Raw genomic sequence first — 22,221 nt, 5'->3', positions numbered from 1 at the left:
ACCAGCGAGGTGATCTGATAGAGGTGTATAAAGCCTTGAATGGTTTGAGCATGCTCAATGCTGATGGGATTCTTCCTCTCGCTCAGAATAATCACCTGAGAGGGCATAAATTCAAATTGAGGAAAGACAGATGTAGGATAGACATGCGGAAATTTGCCTTTAGCCAGCGGGTGGTTGTTTGGTGGAACAGACTTCCATCCCTTGTTGTGGAAGTTGATAGCCTAAATAAGTTTAAAGCTCAGCTGGACAGATATTTTGAACGAACAGAGGGGTGAAGTGGAAGTGGTTTTTTTTTTCTTTTTTTGGCTGATGCTGCATAAGCTTGCTTTCTTGCATCAAATGCCTCTACTAATGCTAATGTACACCAATGCTTTAGTTGATGAATTTGAGGTATTGCTCAGAACATCAAAGGCAGATATTGTCGGGATATCAGAGATGTGGTGTCACACAGATATAAGGAATGCAGAACTGGAATTTGGGGAGTACAATGTGTACAGAAAGGATAGACAAGATAGGAAGGGAGGAGGGGTTATACTATTAGTTAATAGATTTGATAATAGCTATTAAGTGCTCGATAATTCCTATATTTTATTATATTATGAAACAACAGGGATTACCTTTATTTAAGTGTCATATAAGAATTCAGCTTTTGCTTCTTTAGCCATGTTCATCTACCCATTTCTAACACCACTCCGAGAACTCCTAACATATAACATAAAAAACTACGATGCTAATGAACCTTAAAGATCTCCATATCAAGGAGAATATGAAGTTATATTCACTGGATGTGACTTCACTATACACTAACGTAAATGTACCTTATGCCTTAGACACAGTCTGGACCTACTTAAGCGATGATAACAGACAAATTAGAAAAGATCCATCTTGATCCATTTATACCACAGATCACATATTATGGAAGATATCTAGATGACATCCTAATTATCACAGATCATTTGACCGTAATCAATATTCTACAGGTTTTTAATAACATCCATCAGAGATTAAAATTTGAATTAGAAATTGAAGCAGAAACCCACTCCATAAATTTCCTTAATTTTACCTTAGACCAAAAACTAAATTTCAGCATATATAGAAAACCCACTAATAAGGGGATGCTTTTGCATTTCCACAGTTATCATCCCCCAACCATACACAAAATCGATCATGCTGAATCAATTTCTTAACGCCTTTAAATATTCTTCCACCCAGATTTCTCTTAATGACAGAAATAAATGAATTAACTAGAAGATTCTCAAATAGGGGTTACCTGCTAACCTATATAAACAAAGTTAAAACAATAGCCCGTGAAAAATTAACAACAACAACCTCGCAACAAATATTGCACAAAAATCTGACAAGATCAAAATATATTTCATCACCATTCCATATGCCGAGTACTGGTACAATAAACTTAACCAAATATACAAGGGAACCGATATGAAAATCATAGCAAAACCCATGAACAAATTATACACATTCTTCAGAAATCAACTTTCAAACACCACATTCCAATCAAAGCATGACCTGGTATACAGCATCCCATGCAAAAATTGCGATGCCGTTTATGTAGGATCTACCATGGGAGTGGCACAGCTTCAAGCAAAACAACACGAAGCTTCTGTGCGGCAGGTCGTTCAAATGCTTCAGAACTTTCGTTCCACACAATAAATGAACGACATTCATTCAGCTTTAATGAAACAAAAATTATAAATATTCAACACAACTACCAAAATCTACTTATTGTGGAAACCTTAGAGATGAAACTACATGAAACGTCAATCAATATCCATAGACCATTCCTGTTGTCTGATGATTGGTCACTTATATGCGTGCATGAAGAACAAACACTACACCATAAGACAAAAGTTTCGGATTAATTGTGAGTTGCTCTATTCCTGCGAACGTGACACCCTGAAAAGTTCTAGTCCGACTTAAGGAATGTAGAGAATAATCCCCCCATATCCATTAAACTTTTTGGACCCCTAAATTTAACTCTAATGTCAAGCTACAAGACCGAAGAAAATAATCGGTCCATATTTATTAAGCGGTTAAACCTTCAAAATTTAATTTTATGTCAATCCATGTAATGGTTTCCTTGCTGCCAGAGGTATGGTGTTTGAAGACAGAAGTCTTGAGCGCTCAATGTTGAGACCAAGGGGGTCTGATTTACTGAAGAGTCTTATAATGGGGGATTTTAATTTCCAAGATATTGACTATAATTTGTGGGTTGGTCACTCACACACTAGCAAGGCTTTTGTGGATTTATTGGATGATTGTTTTCTACATCAGCATGTTCGGGGAGCAACTAGAGGGAGTAATACTCTTGATCTGATTATCACTAGTGGTTCTTCATGCATTAAGAATCTGCAGATAAAGGAACCACTAGGTGGCAGTGATCACAGTGTGCCGAAGTGGTATTTACTCAAAGAGGTAACTACCATCAGGGGTAAAGGGAAGGGTTTTTGCTTTCGTAAAGGCGACTACGGTGGTCTGAGACAGTATTTAAATTCTATACGGTGGGACCAACTAATCATGTTACCAACAGCAAACTCAAAATGGGAAGCATTCAAAGAATTTATCTTGGAAGCTACTAGGCTTTACATACCAACTGAGAAATACTGTTCAAGGTTTAGGCCTAAATAGATGTCAGATGAACTAATGAGACATGTGGCAGAGAAGAAAAACGCATGGGATACATATAAATTAATCGGTGACAAGGACGCTTATGATAGATATAAACTGGTCTGTAACCATGTCACAAAGGAGATTAGGCAGGCAAAGGCAAATTACGAGAAATCCTTGGCAAAGGATGCAAAGAAAAACAACAAAGAGTTCTTTGCCTTTGTAAACTCTAGAAGGAAAGGGATGAATCAGATTGGTCCACTTGATATCGATGGTTCAACTGTTGATGATCCTGCTCAGGTAGCTTAACAAACTAAATGAGTATTTTGCATCTACATTCACCCATGAGCAGTTATGTTTGTTTGTTACTTGGTTTTTAAGAGCATTAGCAACTAAGGCCATATTGCTCCGGGGATATGCGGTAGTCATTTACTGACCTTTCCGCCTCCTCCGTATTTGGTGGTCACGGGCTCGAACCCCAGTGCGTGTGCTACGCACTGCTGCTCCTGCTCACCTGGCTACGGAGGTGCCCATGAGCAGTTATTCAGGGAGGGGAATGCCAGAGGCGAGAAACTCTTGCAGTGAGCTGAATGATTTTGTAATAACTGAGAAGAAAGTGGAGGAGAAATTGTTGAAGATAAACATAAAAAAAGGCACCCAGGATGGGCGGGATCTATCCAGTTATATTAAAGGAGGCAGCAAAGGAAGTAAGCAAACCCTTAGCCATAATTATGAGAGCTTATTTGGACTCGGGAGATACCCATGGACTGGAGATGTGCAAATGTGACCCCAATTCACAAAGGAGGATGAAAGGGCAACACAAGTAATTAGAGACCTGTTAGTTTAACTTCTGTTCCAGGAAAATTAATGGAGGTACTGGTTAAAGAAGCACTGCAGGATCATCTAGACGAGACTTTAGTTATAGCTCGGACACAGCATGGTTTTGTTACGGGAAAGTCTTGCCCAACCAATTTGATTGGATACTATGATCTGGTCACAAAGGAACTAGATGCAGGGAATAACTTTGATATTATATATTTGGATCTTAGAAAGGCTCTTGATACTGTTGCACATGGAAGACTGCTGAACAAATTGGAGCAGTGTGGAATTGAAGGCAAATTGCTGCTATGGATAAAGGGATGGTTGAGTGGGAGAAGACAGAGAGTGGTAATCAATGGACACTGCTCATTGTGGACTAATGTTATTAGTGGAGTCACTCAGGGTTCAGTATTGGTTCCATTGTTGTTTTTTGTATTTATAAATGATATTGATGATGGTATATCAAGCTTAATGTCCAAGTTTGCAGATGATATGAAGGTTGGCAGGGTTGTTAAGGACACTAATGACAGTACGCTGCAACAGGATCTAGAAAAGTTGAGCAGATGGGCTGAGAGGTGGCAAATGAAGTTAACCCCAGAGTGATGTATCAACTCTGTGGTACTACACTGACAGTGGTAGAGAACGAGAAGGACCTGAGGGTAATTGTGCAGGCAGATATGAAGTTTTCTGAGCAGTGCAGATGGTCTGCAAGAGTAGCTCATGGTGTCTTGTCAATGATATACAGGAATTTTTCTAGCAGGAATAAGGAGGTGATTATCCCCTTATTTAAGGCAGTGGTCAGGCCACACCTGACCATTGGCAAAATTCTGTATCCTTTGTTATAGTCTGTGCTTTTTTTGTGACAGTACGCAATGGTATGGTATACCAGCACCTTTATTAACAGTGACGTGTAACATTTGGATGAAGTGCACTTTGAAATTTGTAATATTCCGTAAATTATTTTCACATGTTTATCTACTATTCAAAGAAGCTTAAAATTATTTAACTAAATTTACATTTTTCACTGTTTATTGTTAAGATATTTTCTACATAAAACTGTATAACCATTTTCAAAATTCTAAATTACTCAGTCGGACCTGTGTTTAATTATTTTGAACTCCCCTTGGAAGTTACATTTAAAATAGTTTCCATTGAGCGAGAAAATTTTTATATAGTGAACAGATTAGGACAGAATTAACTCGGTACGCCCTGTTCGCATTTCTGGCCTTCGGGCAATTAGTGCTGCTGTGTGAATTAAGAGAGCTGAAGGGATTACCATTCTATAACTTAGTGGTACCTGGTAAAAACTATCCGACCAACCGGGCCACATGCGGAGAAGTCGCACTGGTCTACAGTGAGCTGACCAAGGTGTATTCCCAATGGGCTCTGGTCGACCTTCTACTGCAGTGGTGTCCAAACATTTTCCGTAAAGGTGCCATATTCAAAGTTAGATTTCTTTAGTGTGTTACATTTTCCCTATCTTGTTGCACGTAAAAGTAAAATTGAAAATATTCGAAAATTTTATTAAGTACAATACACAATTACATTTACTGAACAAAACATTTAATGAGATTTTTTTTTGATAATTAACAAAATTTAAAATGCTGTTTTAGTTCACTTTCCGGGTGGGCCGTAAGTTGGACACCTTCATGAATCAACTGTAAGCGCCATTCCAGAATTGGAAAAGTGATTTTCTTTTACCCCGACAAATAATCATCTGTTGTTTCGCGGAAGTGCGTTATCCACATTTTTCCGTAAATTTTCCCTATCTCTGTTTACATGGTCATCACAGTACCTGAGTATCCGAATGACTGACATTTTGGACAGTTTCAAAAAAAAAAAAAAAAAAATCTAATTTAAGAACTAGTGACAATACCGATGACGAGAGAAGGAAAACGAGTCAACGAAGGTATTAAACCTTCTAAGCATGAATTGTTGGCATTTGGTGAAAATGAAGCTAGAAAATTGCCAATTAGGTTACAGTTAAATGCAATTCGTGGATTTCGGGGGCACTTAGTTGAAAAGATGGTTTCGGAAGAATTGAAGAATTTGATGGACATTCTGAGTATGATACCAATTCTATCGATTGAATGTGAACAATGATTTTCACAAATGAATCTGATTGTCAGCCCAACCAGAGCTTCGTTGATGACATAAACAGTTTCTTCACTACTATTTCTTAAAATTGTATGCCCACCGCTGACCCGCTTCAATCCAGCAAAATATGTTGATTTGTGGCTGCTTCGGAAACGTCATTCAGCAACCGACACACAGAAACAGGAAGAAAAGAAGTCGGCATAGGGTGTCGGATGAAAACTTAATAAAAATTTGGAATATTCTACAAAAGTTTTATTATAAAATTATTTTTACTTATGTTATTTATTTTTACTTATTATTTTTAGGGGCCATAGTCTAACGAAGGACCCTTAAAATGTCACTCGGTTGTCTGCCTGTCCGTCCGTCTGTCACAGCACTGTATCTCTGGAACCACTCAACCTATTGACTAGAAATTTTGCATGGGTTTGCACATCAAGTGGGCCAACATAACACCATATTGATCATTGTTGATAAAAATTTGTCTGAGAAATGGAGGGAGGTTAAAATGTGGGGGGATCAAAATGTTGTCGACAACCTATAGCTACACTGTTGGAAAGAGCTCAACGAGTATGTTTAAAATATAATTTTAAAATTAAAAATGGCGACGACAGACAGGAAAATGTGAGTAATTTTCGGGTCCCCCTCTCTATTTCCATCACTAATGGAGCTAAAAATTTAAAAATAACATTAGTTATGCTTTATTAGATGCTTAGCAAGGGGAAACTATTCCGACTGAAATCTATCTTTTATAATTAAATGATAAATTATAAATGTGTTAAAATTAAAAAAAAAATTTTATTGCACTTCGATAGCACACTTCTTTGAACTAAGTAACTCTCCTTTTGGTGACAAAAAGGTTGCTAAATAGTTAGTTAATAATTCTGTAAAGGTCATTTATAAATTTTGTGACAACAAGTATTTTTTAACAATTTTCAAAGCTGGAGTTGTCCCGGCAAGGAGATACTCAGAAAGCTAGTGTTGAGGCATTGGTGGTGGAGAGGTGTCTGCGCGGAGTCTGGCACAGCCCTCACCTGCCAGTTGCTTCTCCTCCAAGACTTTAATCGCATCTCCAGGAAGAAGTCGGAGTCGCTTCTACCACCCTTGGTATTCACAAGAACTGGAAAGACTCAAATAGACAACGTTTTCGTTATTTCTTAAGTTTTAGGCCAAGCCTGGGTACTAGAAACTTTTTTCAGTTACCATAAAGCTCTCTATTTGAGATACCACACTAACAACCATTCATGTCATCCTTAGTGCCCGGCACTCAGTAGTTGACCGATTTATTTACTTATTTTATTCACATTTTACTTATTTTTCTATATATACTTGAATAATTAATTTATACTTAATAAACTGTGCTAATATACTAAATTTGTTGTTCTTATTCTAAAAACATTACTATGAAAGTAACAAACAATATCATGAAAAAAAATTTTTAGAGTACTTTTCATACCCTTTTAATTTTCAATTTTTCCTGATAGGAAAGAATGAGTACCAGCACCTATTTTTTACAAAAAAAGCACTGGTTATAGTTAAGGTTCTTAATATGTTGCTCCATTTATATTCTTGAAAAATAGAGGCTGCATGTTTTCAGAACTGAACTTTACTTACATGCAGCTGTATTATAACTGTTAGGGAATGACTTATCAGTCCTTTCTCTTAAAAACTTCCACTGATTATCTTCAAATTTGCACTCTATAATCTTCATATCCAGTTGCTTTAAAGCTTTTGTGAGCTGAAATATAAATGTTAAGAGATCATTAATTGCAAGTAAGATAATTTTCTTACTTAACTACTATAAAATCACTCCAAGACTGGTGGCAGCAATGAGTGTGATGTAAATGGCATCATTCTCACCAATGTCGGCACAAAATACATAAAAAAAAATAGGCATTCAAAACTGCTGCATCTTTCCTTCCTAATGTATACAGGATTATCAAGAACCATTTCTTTTATTTTATTTTATTCTAAATAAATATTCAAAAAATTTGATCTTTGTATTTAGATAATAGAATTGCAGCATTAATTTGCTGTATTTCTTTGTTTTTTGGCAAACCTTGTTATCACAAAACTCTAAATTTATTAATCACTAACCTTATATTAACAAGATTCTACCATATTATTAAAAATATGGCATTGAGCGATAACTACATTTGTCTTTATGGTAAATATATGGTACAGTAGACTATTGAAATAACGGCACCCCAAATAACAGCACATTGAGATGGGATGTATACATACAGCGCAGATGTCTTGCAGTGCTGAAAAAAGAAAATGGTGTGATTACTGTATTTGTTTACGTTCGGCATTTTCAGAGTGAATTCTGTACTGATGTCACAGATTATACCGCTGTTTTACATTTATTTTAAATTAAAAACCCCTCACTATGGCTCCTAAAGTTAATAACCTCATACAGAGAAGAAAAGAGACAACATTAAAGCTTAGTGACAAACTTGATATAATCCAAACTACTTTAGATTAGGATCACCCAAACTGTTAATTCATATACCCATGTGTATTGTGTCTGTAAATTGCACGTGTTCTTGGTCGATTTGCCTGTTTTCCTGGATGAAAAATCGTAGTTTCTGGGGGAAAAAACCTTGTTATCTACACTTGAGACTTGCTATCTCAGCCACGGAATGAAAAAGTCTATAAAAGTTCCCTGCATTCATTGATGGGATTCGAACCAGGGCCTTTACCACCTGGTGTAGGGAGGACAGTGATGATATCACTGCGCATGTAGCAACAGCAGAAGTGTATTAATGGCAGAATATAACACTGGATTGTCAATATTTGTTTTTTTATTTGCAGTTAATAAAATTGCATTTTTAATCTCTCTATTTCTTATTTGGCCTCATTATTTCTGCATTAAATACATTAAATTAAAAATAAAACTTTCTAGATAACTGAAAAATCAAAATAACAGCACCTTGAATCCCTGAAGGTGGCGTTTTTCGAAAGTCTACTGTTATGTATTTATAAAGCAGAATTTATCACAATTATTACAATGTCAACACAATACATAAGAAAAACACAACGGCATTCAACATCGCTTGCATCTTTTCATGATAATCCTGTATACATTATATTTATCATTAAAAAAAAAGTATTAAGGAGAATATGCACCTTTAATAGTTTATATTTTTATACATTTAAAAATTTTATTTTTTAGTATTAATATTAGTGGCGGCAAATGATGCAAGAAAGCAAGCTTATAACAGCAACAACAAAAACCAATTCTGATATCACCTGTCCATCCCCTCTAACAGTCAGTCCAGTTCCTTGAATTTATTCAAAGTACTCACTTCAATCACCAGATGGAAGTTCGTTCCAACAATCAACTACTCAATGACCTAAGACAAATTTCTGCACATTTTTGAAACCAACCTTCCTCCACTTCAATTTATACCCCCCACATACATAGTCTGAGCCACCAGCATTGAGCTTACTTAAATTCATTCAAAGCCTTAAACACCTCAATCAGTTCTTGCAGCTGTCTAGTGTTCCGATGAAGCCCTTCCCATTAAGAGCACCCTTTTGTGCCCCCTTCCTAACTTTGTTTTTCACTGCTCCAACTCCATCCGCAAATGAGGCTTCAAAACCTGTATGCAATACTCAAGATGCAGCCTAACCAATGTCTTATACAATTGGATAAGCACCTCCTCATCCCTACTGCAAAATTCCTATATATCATTGAAAAATCTTCATGGGATATCCTAGTAGCCAGTCTACTGCTCACAGCATTTCATGCTTGATTGCACAATTACTCCCAGACCTTTTTCATTCTTCATTATACTGAGTGTGGTAACACATGGTTTGCATGTTAGTCTGGGATTACTGCTAACCATATGAAATACCCTGCATTTGTCAATGTTAAACTTTAATTGTCAATTAGCTTATCTGCCCAATTTTAGATTTTGTAGCATTAGCATTAGTAGAGGCATTTGATGCAAGAAAGCAAGCTTATGCAGCATCAGCCAAAAAAAAAAAAAAAAAAAAAAACCCCACTTCCACTTCACCCCTCTGTTTGTTCAAAATACCTGTCCAGCTGAGCCTTAAACTTATTTAGGCTATCAACCTCCACCACAAGGGATGGAAGTCTGTTCCACCAACCAACCACCCGCTGGCTAAAGTCAAATTTCCGCACGTCTATCCTACATCTGTCTTTCCTCAATTTGAATTTATGCCCTCTCAGGTGATTTTTCTGAGCTAGAGGAAGAATCCCATCAGCATTGAGCATGCTTAAACCATTCAAGGCTTTATACACCTCTATCAGATCACCTCGCTGGTGCCTAGTCTCCAGACACTGTAATTTGCAAAACTTAAGCCTTTCTTCGTAAGAGCACCCCTTTGTTCCATTCACTAATCTTGTTGCCCTTCTCTGTACTCGTTCCAGCAGCTCTACATCCTTCTTGAAATGAGGCCTCCAGACCTGTATACAGTACTCTAGGTGTGGCCTGACCATTGCATTATACAATGGAATAATCACCTCCTTATCCCTGCTGGAAAAATTCCTGTATATCATTGACAATACTCCATGAGCTACTCTTGCAGCCCGTCTGCACTGCTCAGAGAACTTCATATCTGCCTGCACAACCACCCCCAAGTCCCTTTCATTCTCTACCACTGTCAGTGTAGTAACCACAGAGTTGATACGTTGCTCTGGGGTTGCTGTTTCCCATGTGTAGTACTTTACATTTGTCAATGTTAAACTTCATTTGCCACCTCTCAGCCCATCTGCTCAACCTTTCGAGATCCTGTTGCAGCAGCATAGTGTCAGTAGTGTCCTTGACAACCCTGCCAACCTTTGTATCGTCTGCAAACTTGGACATTAAGCTTGATATACCATCATCAATATCATTTATAAATACAGAAAACAATAATGGACCCAACACTGAGCCCTGAGGGACTCCACTAATAACATTAGTCCATGATGAGCAGTGTCCATTGATTTCCACTCTCTGTCTTCTCTCCCTCAACCACCCCTTTATCCATAGCAGCAATTTGCCTCCAATGTCACACTGCTCCAATTTGTGTAGCAGTCTTCCATGTGCAACAGTATCAAAAGCCTTTCTAAGATCCAAGTATATAATATCAAAGTTATTTCCTGCATCCAGTTCTTTTGTGACTGCATCATAGTATGCAATCAAGTTGGTCAGGCAAGACTTCCCCTTAACAAAACCATGCTGTGTCTGAGCTATAACTGAAGTCTTGTCTAAATGATCCTGCAGTGCTTCTTTAACCAGTGCCTCCATTAATTTTCCTGGAACAGAAGTTAAGCTCACAGGTCTATAATTACTTGTGTCGGTCTTTGATCCTCCTTTGTGAATTGGGGTCACATTTGCACATTTCCAGTCTATGGGTACCTCCCCTGAGTCCAAGGAAGCTCTCATAATTATGGCTAAGGGTTTGCTTACTTCCTTTGCTGCCTCCTTTAATATAACTGGATAGATCCCATCCACCCCGGGTGCCTTTCTTGTGTTTATCTTCAACAGTTTCTCCTCCACTTTACTCCCAGTTATTTCAAGATTCTGTAGCTTACTGCTAGAGTTGAATACACCTCTGGCATTCCCCTTGCTGAATAACTCCTCATGTGTGAATGTCGATGCAAAATATTCATTTAGTTTGTTAGCTACCTGAGCAGGATCATCAACAGTTGACCCATCAATATCAAGTGGACCAATTTGATTCATTCCCTTCCTTCTAGAGTTTACATAAGTAAAGAACTCTTTGCTGTTTTTCTTTGCATCCCTTGCGAAGGATTTCTCGTAATCTGCCTTCGCCTGCCTAACCTCCTTTGTAACTTGGTTGCATATCAACTTGTATCTATCATAGGCTTCTGTGTCATGTGTTAATTTGTAAGTATCCCATGCATTTTTCTTCTCTGCCATATGCCTCATTAGTTCATCTGACATCCATTTTGGCCTAAACCTTGAACAATATTTCTTAGTTGGTATGTAAAGCCTAGTAGCTTCCAAGATAAGTTCTTTGAATGCTTCCCATTTTGAATTTGCTGTTGGTAACATCATCAGTTGGTCCCACTGTATAGAATTTAAATACTGTCTCAGTCCATCGTAGTCGCCTTTACGGAAGCAATAACCCTTCCCTTTACCCCTAATGGTAGTTACCTCTTTGAGTAAATCCCACTTCAGCACACTGTGATCACTGCCACCTAGTGGTTCATTTATCTGCAGATTCTTAATGCATGAAGAATCACTGCTGATAATCAAATCAAGAGTATTACTCCCTCTAGTTGCCTCCCGAACATGCTGATGTAGAAAACAATCATCCAATAAGCAGTAGCATATCCTGATTACTATAGTTAACCACTCTGCCCACCTTTATATCATCTGCTTGTTGTTTGTTATTTTGATTTTTAGGAGCATTAGCAACTAAGACCATATTGCTCGGGGGGATATGCGGTGGTCAATCCCTGACCTTTCTGCATCCTCCATATTTGGTGGTCATGGGCTCAAACCGTGGTCTAATCAAGAAGCATGTGCTACACACTGCTTCTCCTGCCCGCCTGGCTACGGAGGTGCCTGTATCATCTACAAACTTCGACATTATGCTGATATACCTTCATCAACATCATTAATAAACACAGCAAACAACAATGGGCCCAGCACCGAACCCTGGACTACTCCACTAATAACATTTGTCCAAGAAGAGCAGTGCCCATTGATAACAATTCTGTCTTGTCCCACTCAACCATTTCCCCACCACTCTATAACAGTAATTGTCCTTTAATGCCACATGGCTTCAATTTCTACAGCAGTCTTTTATGTGCAACAGTATCAAAAGCCCTTCTGAAATCTAAGTATACGATGTCAAAATTAATTTTTGCATCCAGTTCCTTTGTTATTGATATCAAGGTATTCTCTTTAACAAACCCCTTAACAAATTCATGCTGAGACAGCAGTATAAATGCATTCCTGTCTAGATGATCCTGCATATTTCTTACCAGTGATTCCATTATTTTTTCTGGTCTGTAATTACTCATGTCACCCTTTGTGAATTGCAATTTGGAATACATTTGCACATCTCCAGTCCACAGGGATCCACCCTGAATTCAAGGATGCTCTCATAATTATGGCTAAGGGTTTCCTTACTTCTTTCACTTCCTCTCTTAATATAATTGGATAGATCCCATCAAACCAAAATGCCTCTTTTAAGTTTAGCTTCAACAGTTTCTCTTCCAATTTTCTCTCAGTTATCACAAAATCATTTAGCTCCCTGTTAGAATGTGATAAACTACAGGCATCCCCATCCCTAAAAAAATTTCTCATGGGTGAATGTAGATGCAAAGTACTTATTCAGTTTGTCATCTATTCAAGTAGGTTCATCAACAGTTAAACCATTCATATCTAGTAGGTCAAATGATGCATCCCCTTTCTTCTAGTATTTACATAAATAAAGAAGTTTTTGTTGTTTATCTTTGCATTCTTTGCCACAGATTTCTTATAATCTGCCTTAACTTGCCTAACTGCCTTTGTGACTTGATTAATTTCAGACTAATTTATATCTATTGTAGGCTTCTCTACAATAGATATAAATCTTCTCTCTTTAAAGAAGCATTGCAGGATCATCTAGACAAGACTACAGTTATAGCTCAGACACAGAATGGGTTTGTTAAGGGGAAGTCTTGTCTGACCAATTTGGATACTATAATGTAGTCACAAAGGAACTGGATGCAAAGAATGATTTTGATATCATATATTTGGATCTTAGAAAGGCTTTTGATACTGTTGCACATGGAAGACTGCTGCACAAATTGGAGCAGTGTGGCACTGGAGGCAAATTGCTGCTATGGATAAAGGGATGGTTGAGTGGGAGAAGACAGAGTGGTAATCAATGGACACTGCTCATCGTGGACTAATGTTATTAGTGGAGTCCCCCCAGTGTTCAGTGTTGGGTCCATTGTTTTCTGTATTCATTAATGATATCGATGATGGTATATCAGGCTTAATATCAAAGTTTGAAGACGATATGAAGGTCGGCAGGGTTGTTAATGACACTAATGACAGTATGCTGCTGCAACAGGATCTAGAAAATTTGAGCAGATAGGCTGAGAGGTGGAAAATGAAGTTTAACACTGACAAATGTAAAGTACTACACTGATAGTGGTAGTGAGTGAAAAGGACCTGGGAGTAATTTTGCAAGCAGATATGAAGTTTTCTGAGCAGTGCAGATGATCTGCAAGAGTAGCTCATGGTGTCTTGTCAATGATATACAGGAATTTTTCTAGCAGGGATAAGGAGGTGATTATCCCCTTGTGTCAGGCCACACCTTGAGTACTGTATACAGGTCTGGAGGCCTCATTTTAAGAAGGATGTAGAGCTGTTGGAACGAGTACAGAGAAGGGCAACAAGATTAGTGAATGGAACAAAAGTTTTCTCTTACGAAGAAAGGTTTAAGTTTTGCAAATTACAGTGTCTGTAGACTAGGGACCGGCGAGGTGATCTCATAGAGGTGTATGAAGCCTTGAATGGTTTTAGGCATGCTCAATGTTGATGGGATTCTTCCTCTTGCTCAGAATAATCACCTGAGAGGGCATAAATTCAAATTGAGGAAAGACAATTGTAGGATAGATGTGTGGAAGTTTGCCTTTAGCCAGCGTGGTTGATTGCAGGAACAAACTTCTATCTGTTGTTGTAGAAGTTGATAGCTTAAATAGATTCAAGGCAGAACTAGACAAACATTTGGAGTGAGTGGATGGGTGAAATTAGATTTTTTTTTTTTTTTTTTTTTTTTTTTTGCTGATGCTATATAAGCTTGCTTTCTTGCATCATGTGCCCTTGTTAATGCTACCACCCTGATAATTTACATGCCTCCCACACATTCTTCTTCTTCTTTGATGTGAGTCTCTCCGGTGCACGTGACATCCATTTAGATCTATACATAACCAGAGGCAGATTTAACAGTGGGTGCACTGGGCCCCAACTTCTGAAGGGCCCATGCAAAACTCCAACAAATTAGTTGAACTAATATGTTCAACTATTAGTTCAAAACTTTGTGATTATTATTATGCTATTATTAATTATATTATACATATATTATATTCAAATTTTATTGGAAATAAAACATTAATAGTACATAATATTTTTTATTTATTTAAAAAAATGGTTAACATGTATTTTTATTTTCCCTGTCTCTCTCTCTTTTTTTTTTTTTTTTTTTAAGGGGCCCAATATTTTCTTCCGCGCCCGGGGCCTCAACCGACCTTAATCCGCTACTGTATATAACATCATTATAACCATATCTTTTAATTTCCACAAAAAGCCTAGTAGGTTCCATGATTACTTTCCTCAATGCTTCCTACTTAGAATTTGCTGTTGGTAATTTCATCAGTTCCCACTGCACAGAATTTAAAAACTTTCTGAGACCACTTCAGTCATCTTTATAAAAGCAAAAGCTCTTCCCTTTAACCTTGATAGTAGTAACATCTCTAAGTAAATCCCACATCAATACACTTTGGTAACTGCCACCTCGTGGGTCTTTTATCAAGATTCTTAATTGATGATGGATCACTGCTGATAATCTGATCAAGAGTAAACTGCTTTCTTATTGCCTCTCTAACATAGTGATGTAGTAGAACAGTTATCCAATAAATCCAGAAACTTCTTGCTACTGTGTGAGTGACTAACCCACAAATTCCAGTCAGTAAGAGTTAAATTGGAATTAGAAGGAAAAATAAAATAACAGATAATGACATGATGATATTTTAAGGAGTCCTTATGTGCTATGATGTAATGACTTCAAATGTAATAGCTTCAATTTAATAGCATTTATGTAATAGCTTCTGATGTAATTCAGCAAGTACAGAACTAACACAACAAGTTCAATCTATCTTATAATCATAACCCACTCATCGATTCAGCGATCACAATAGTTAAACTAAATTCCAGTTATAAAATCCTTCAAAACGAAGCCCTCGTCATTGAATGGTTTAAGCACCACACATCACTTAACATATTAAACCAAAAGATTCCAGCCAACTTCTTCCCTATTTGGAATTTAGCATGTATTAAGTTTCCACGTGCACTGAAATGCATTTTGGGAACTCAACCTGTATATAACACACTCCTCTCCCCTCCCCACAATAATTAACTGAAGACGATTTCGAAAGTTGCTCGTGCGTGGCTATTAGCTTTTATCTCACTTCAATTAATTTATTTAATTAGACAACCATAGAATGGAAGGTGCACTTTCCTTTCTCAGAAAATTTTTTAAAGCCCATAACTTAGTTTTTAAATTTATAATCCCCATAAGTTATTAGAATCTCATAACCACTATGTATGTGGTAAAACTTTCCACCAACTAAGCGGATTACTATGAGGTGAGTGCTGAAAAATTAAGCTAAGCTATATCTACGATCTAGCCAGATAATGACATTTAATTATTTGGGTACAGAAATTAACAGCAGTAATAGAATAGTGGACGAAATCATAAACCAGGCAAAACATCTGGATGCTTAAATTTGGGACAATAAGAAACGAAGAAAAGAAAAAACCAATAATATATAAAGCAGTTCATATGGATGCGAAAGCAGGGCCAAACACAAACAGATAAGCAAATAAATGAAACCACAGAAATTAAGATACTATGTAAGATTACAGAAAAACCACTAAGATACAAAATTACAAGCTCTATGATAAGATCTGAATGTGAAATTGAACCCATAAATAATGGGATAAAAAATTTGAAGATTAAAATGGAATGAACACATCAACCAAATGGAAAACAGAAGATTAGTAAATAAAAACAAACAACAAAAGGACTGGACACTAAAAAGCAGTGAGGCCTAGGAAGAACCAAATTAAGGTGGAAGGAATTAGGCCAGAAAACTGAATGGATGCAACAATGTGCAGACTTAATGCAGAAAGGAGGAAGAAGTAAAGTTTCAATAAATATTAGAATAAAAATTTTATGGTGGAATTTACTTGGTCTGTTGTCCTGATCAAGGAAAAAGTGTTCTCAAAAAAAAAAAAAAAAAATTAGAGCATGAGATGGGGGGGGGGGTATTCATTGGTATGTTTGTTTTGTTTGCTTATCAAAACATATCTAAAGTTTGGAGTCTTTTTGAAGTTTAAAGATTACATTCATTTAAAGTGTGTGATGCCTTTGTATTATCTCAGATTTGCAAAGATGTGTTCTTGCTCCAAATATCACTGTTTAAATCAAAAAAAGAAATGCAATGTACAAAATGTAATCAATTGTTTCTTAGTCAAATGTGCAATATTAAGGTGGAATTTTATTATAGGCATTCTACTATAAAAATTGTAGTTCCTTATTAGTAGTAAGTTGTTTTGAAGGATCAGATGTATCTTTAACTTGCATAAAGAACCTGGTAAAAGCATTTGTGGTATAAACTCTTTACAAAACGGATTTTCTATCAGGGATAAGGTGGTGATTATTCATTTGTATAAGGCAATGGTCAGACCACACCTTGAGTACTGTATACAGGTCTGGAGGCCTCATTTCAAGAAGGATGTAGAGCTGCTGGAACAAGTACAGAGAAGGGCAACAAGATTAGTGAATGGAACAAAGGGTTGCTCTTATGAAGAAAGGCTTAAGTTTTGCAAATTACAGTGTCTGAAGACTAGGCACTGGCAAGGTAATCTTATTGAGGAGTATAAAGCCTCGAATGGCTTGAGCATGCTCAATGCTGATATAATTCTTCCTCTTGCTCAGAATAATCACCTGAGAGGGCAGAAATTCAAATTGAGGAAAGACAGATGTAGGTTATATGTGTGAAAGATTGCCTTTATCCATCAGCTAGTTGGTTGGTGGAACAGACTTCCATCCCTTGTTGTGGAAGTTGATAACCTAAATAAATTTAAGGCTCAGCTGGACAGGTATTTTGAACGAACGGAGGGGTGAAATGGGAGTGGTTCTTTTTTTGGCTGATGCTGCATAAGCTTGCTTTCTTGCATCATATGCCTCTACTAATGCCAATGCTAAAATTATTTTAAACTGTTGAGAAAGTTGCAAATTATTTCACTTTGTAGTTTTGAAAACATCACCTGTTAACAAATAAAAATTTCTTTATTACGATAAGAGATGAATGAGATTTAAATACTCAACTTTACTTCAAATGAGTTTACAATAAGGGCGACTGCTGTAAGAAACTTGTGAATTTTAATCAGTACAGGGTGTCCATAAAGTCCTGTTACTATTTTAAAATTTAATTTTGTAATAACTAAAAGATAGGGCAATGAGGTGAGATGTAAATTATTATGAAACTTCATAAGTTAATGTTCTTCAATATGCCATTCAATACATCTCAATTTGTGCACCCTTGCAGCCCTCAGACAATCAAGGCAAAATTCCACTTTTTTCCATGTACAGACCAGCATATAATGCTCATAGTTTTAATTGCTTTGGTTATCCTTGCCTGAAAAGTTTCAATGTTAGTAACGGGTGTTCTGTACACAACATCCTTGAGGTGCCCCCATAGGAAGAAGTCTAAGGATTTGATTTCAGGGGAACATGGAGACCAGGTGATTCACTGCCCATCTATCTACCAGGAAATGAACATTTGCACTCCAAATGGAGTGCAAATGTTCATAAATTCCATCCTGTTAAAGGATCATTGATTGCTGTAGCATGTGAAGATATGTTTCCTGCAATGTGCTTCTCACAAAAAAAAAAAGGGGGGAACCTATTCACCCTATCTTGCATGAGTCTACACTAAACCTTTAACTTAGGACTATCATGAAAGAATGTCATGCGGATTTTTGGAACCTGATCTGCTTGGTCATTTTCAATGGAGCTTTCTTGAGACATGTGTGGACATCCACTTCAAGACAAGTCAAAGTATAGTAGTAGAAATTGAAAGTAGTAGAAATTAAATTATCTAAATTTTCTATTTTTTAAAAAATTTCTATCACTATAATAATGCAACCTGATTATGTCTAACTTTCATTAAATGTGACCAGATTTAAGGGGAAAAAAAAAAAACTTCATCACATTAGTTTATGATGTAGTTGTGTTATATGTATAGCATTTGAATCAATGTACAGTAAACCCCCGCTTTTCGCGGGGGTTATGTTCCTGAGAAATGTCGCGAATACCGAAAATGCGAAAACCGAGTTATGGCTCCCATAGTAATAAAGGGGTTCCGTTCCAAAGTATGAAATATATAAGAAAAACTAGTCTAAAATTTTGTCTATGTATGTATTATATGTACCTTCATAATATGACTATGTACATAGACAGTACATAGTGAAATGCAAGCATATGGCATCAAAATGAAAATACATGTAAGAAACAATTTAATATTAAATGTAATATTTATTAGAAATTTCAAACAAATCTTTTAAACCAGCGTCTTTGCGAGCTAAAAAACTTATCCCGCCAGTGCTATCACCAGTTTCGCTAAAGTGTTGATAAAGGAGTTTTGCCTTTTCACGAATGATGGGTGAACTTAGCGGAATTTCATTTTGAGTTCGGTCTTCTATCCACAGATTTAAAGCCTTTTCCATTTTTTTCTAATTTACCATCACGAGTTACAGAGCAAATTTTTGAAGCAATTAGCGCGTTTTCACGGACACTATGGCGGATTTTTTCTTCCGATTTTTTGATTGATCGTACCGTTGACTCATTAATTTTATGTTTTGCCACTGAAGAGACACTTTCACCATTAGAAATTTTGTCTAATAACTCAATTTTATTTGCTAATGTCATCACCTTCTTTGATCTTTTCACATTTCCTTCTTATTCGTAGCCATATTTTTGTACGGGTAAAAAAGAACTTGTCCACAATAAAGGCACTTTCTTCCGTTAACACACTCGAAAAAGTCTGTTTTACACTGCAAAACGGTAGATTTATCGCTTTTGTAAGCATATCAATTTATAAGCATATAAATTAAAAGCAAACGACCAAACCTTCCATGACAAGCGCATAACACATACTGAACAAGGATTAGTGAGAAACATCCACGCTCACGATTTTGTTACCCCCCCCACCTACTGAGCGCTGTTTTGAAGGGGAAAGATAATTTTAGCCACACCCATGTTTTTTATGGTGGAAATTATTCACGGCGCTTTAAAATTCACATTTTTTAAAGTTTCATTTTGTATTAAATCAGCGATCGCGAATAGCGGTGGTTTACTGTATATTTTTATTTGTTTCTCATGCATAGCATTTGAATCAATGTATATTTTTATTTGTTTCTCATGCACAGCATTTGAATCAATGTATATTTTTATTTGTTTCTCATTATAACATGAACATGCTATAAGATGAGCAGACTTATTTTGTATAATGCAATAGCATTATAAGGAATTAATAGAATGAACTGTTTTTATAGAGATGGCATACACTTAAATAGAACAGATGCAGAATATTTACCAATACTATTGAAGCAGTGTGAGGACACTAAACTGCTTTAATGTGGGGGGAGGACACACAGAGACTAATCACAGCCATACTCAGAGGTAGAACTTGAACTTGCATTTCTTCTGTTGTGATATGTATAAAGCATGTAAAGTGGGATCAGGCCTAGCAGTTACATGGGTTGTACTAAAAACAAACAGGCAAGTCTTTTTCTTATTTTGGTTCTGCTGAATAATGTTTCAGTTGTTATTTTTGGTGCAAGAGCTGCTTAGGCCATATTGTGCCTATCAGTGATGTGGAAGTTACCCATGGTGACCGTTATTGGAACAGTAAGAAATGATCATATAATTTTATCCATTTAAGAAAGCGGAATAACTATGAGATTAGCATCATTACCTATGATAGGATAGTTTCAAAGATTCTTTAAGATCTGAAAGAAAATTAAATGATAATGTGCTTTGCTGTGAGCGGAGAGTTGCAGCGTATACACTGTGGAGGATCATTTCCTGTGAAGAGAAACAGGTGAGTAACCTGACTGTGATCCATTTGTGCTCTAGCTAGGATTATTTTCCTACTTTCTTTTTGTGTGGAAGCTAGGGGCCCATAACCATGGTTCTGGTTTTATTTGAAAGAGCTTATTATCCGTTTGAGCTTGCCATAGAAGTGTCCATTACATATCCTTTGTATATTAGATCTGTAATCAACATATGAAAACCCAAAAACATGATAAGGCTGGGTTGGGTGGATGGATGTTTGGCAGCATAGTCTGCATATTTGTTTCCTGATATCCAGTAAAAGATGACTACTTGCTGGCATTCCTGAATATGTATCAGCTTACTTCTTATGCTTTATATTAACAGACTGGTTGAGGAGGTGTTTTGTAAGGCTACAAGTGTACTCTGCAAGTCCATATGTATTATACCTTTTTGATAGATAGAGGGAGAATATTTTCTAGGGCAAGCTTGATGGCGAATAACTCAGCTGTATAACTGCTGTGTTCAGTGCGAAGTGATAAAGAGATGGGAAAACTGCTGCAGCACCTAACCCATACTCAGACTGTGATCCATCAGCATATATTTTCGTAAAATGCACATAATTTTGTGTGACCAGTATGGAGTCATCGTATGTTGATATTTGCAAGGGAATGATTCCCTCAGTTTAGGAAATAATTGTCACAGGATGGATTAATACAAGACCATGGGGCAACTGAACTGTTTGGATCTTGGAGGACTTTTTCAAGGTGTACATTCCAAATTTGTGATAGTGCCTACAGTCTGATACCAGTAGGCTGAACTGCTCTGGATTTATATGTAGAGTACAATGTAAACTGTGGATCACTACGTATCAGCCAAATGGGGTAGGCAGGCATGCTTTGAATTTTAGCTGTATAATTCAGAAGTAACATCTTTCTTCTGAGACAGATGTGGAACTTCACAGGCTTCAATATAAAGACTTTGTACTGGCGATGTTCTACAAGTGCCTATAGCAATCCTGAGGGCAGAATGTTGAATAGGAGCAGGGCATGCTAGCATGCTCGCCTTAGCAGAGTCATACACCGGGGCACCATAATCAAGGCAAGACCTAATTAGAGTTCTATACAAGTGAAGTAAGGTGTAGCAGTCTGCACCCCATGTTGCAGAAGAAACAACTATGAGTATGTTAAATTTTTTCGGGCAAGTAGTCCATAGATGTTTGACATATTCTAAGAATTTCAGCTTACTATAAAAAAATCAGGCCAAGGAAGCAAACGTTATTCATAACTGAGATAGGATGATTTGTTAAGTGTAACTCTGGATCAGGATATATCTTTCATTTGTTACAAAAGTGAATGACACTAGATTTTTGATGAGATAGTCAATAACCATTCTGCGTCCTCCATAACTCAATACTGAAAAGTGAGATTTGTAGTTGACTTTCAATGAAGATCACATTCTGTGTACTGCAAGAAACAAGCAGATCAACAGCATAGAGGTATGAGTCAACGGGGTTAGGAAAATGTTTGAATCTATGATTTATTTATGAAGTGGGACCCCTTCCTCTAGTATGGCCAGGCCTCATATAACACAAGTTTGATTAACGCATTTTTCAGTTACCACGATTTGAAAAAATTATACCACTCTTTACTTTATGCAATTTCCAATTAATGCGATCTTTTTTATGTGATAGTTGAAAAAGATTTGAATTGCACACTAAGCCTCTGAAGCCAATAAACAAGAGTTGCCTGCCTGAGTGTGTTTCATCAACCATAGGAAGCAGACATGTTACTTGTTTGTCTCCTGCTAATAAAGTTAATGTGCAGACGCATTTAAAACCGAATTTTCTACCACTGTTAATTATGG

At 36.8% G+C, this 22,221-nt stretch overlaps 1 protein-coding gene across 5 annotated transcripts in view; it reads right to left on the bottom strand.

Moving 5' to 3' along the window:
* mRNA-cap (RNA guanylyltransferase and 5'-phosphatase mRNA capping enzyme) overlaps window positions 1–22,221 on the bottom strand; it is a 548,400-nt gene that overhangs the window by 24,319 nt on the left and 501,860 nt on the right. For all 5 annotated transcript variants that reach the window (XM_090376079.1, XM_090376080.1, XM_090376082.1 and 2 more), the window contains one exon: window positions 7,153–7,276. In XM_090376079.1, coding sequence (XP_090232205.1) covers window positions 7,153–7,276 — 124 coding nt within the window. The remainder of the gene's footprint in view (window positions 1–7,152; window positions 7,277–22,221) is intronic.

Source organism: Mastigoproctus giganteus, chromosome 6 (genome assembly GCF_048544385.1).
Source record: "Mastigoproctus giganteus isolate SK-2022 chromosome 6, ASM4854438v1, whole genome shotgun sequence".
Lineage (NCBI taxonomy): Eukaryota > Metazoa > Arthropoda > Arachnida > Uropygi > Thelyphonidae > Mastigoproctus > Mastigoproctus giganteus.
The sequence above is the reverse complement of the archived record's forward strand: the minus strand, read 5'-3'. Positions and strand labels throughout refer to the sequence as shown.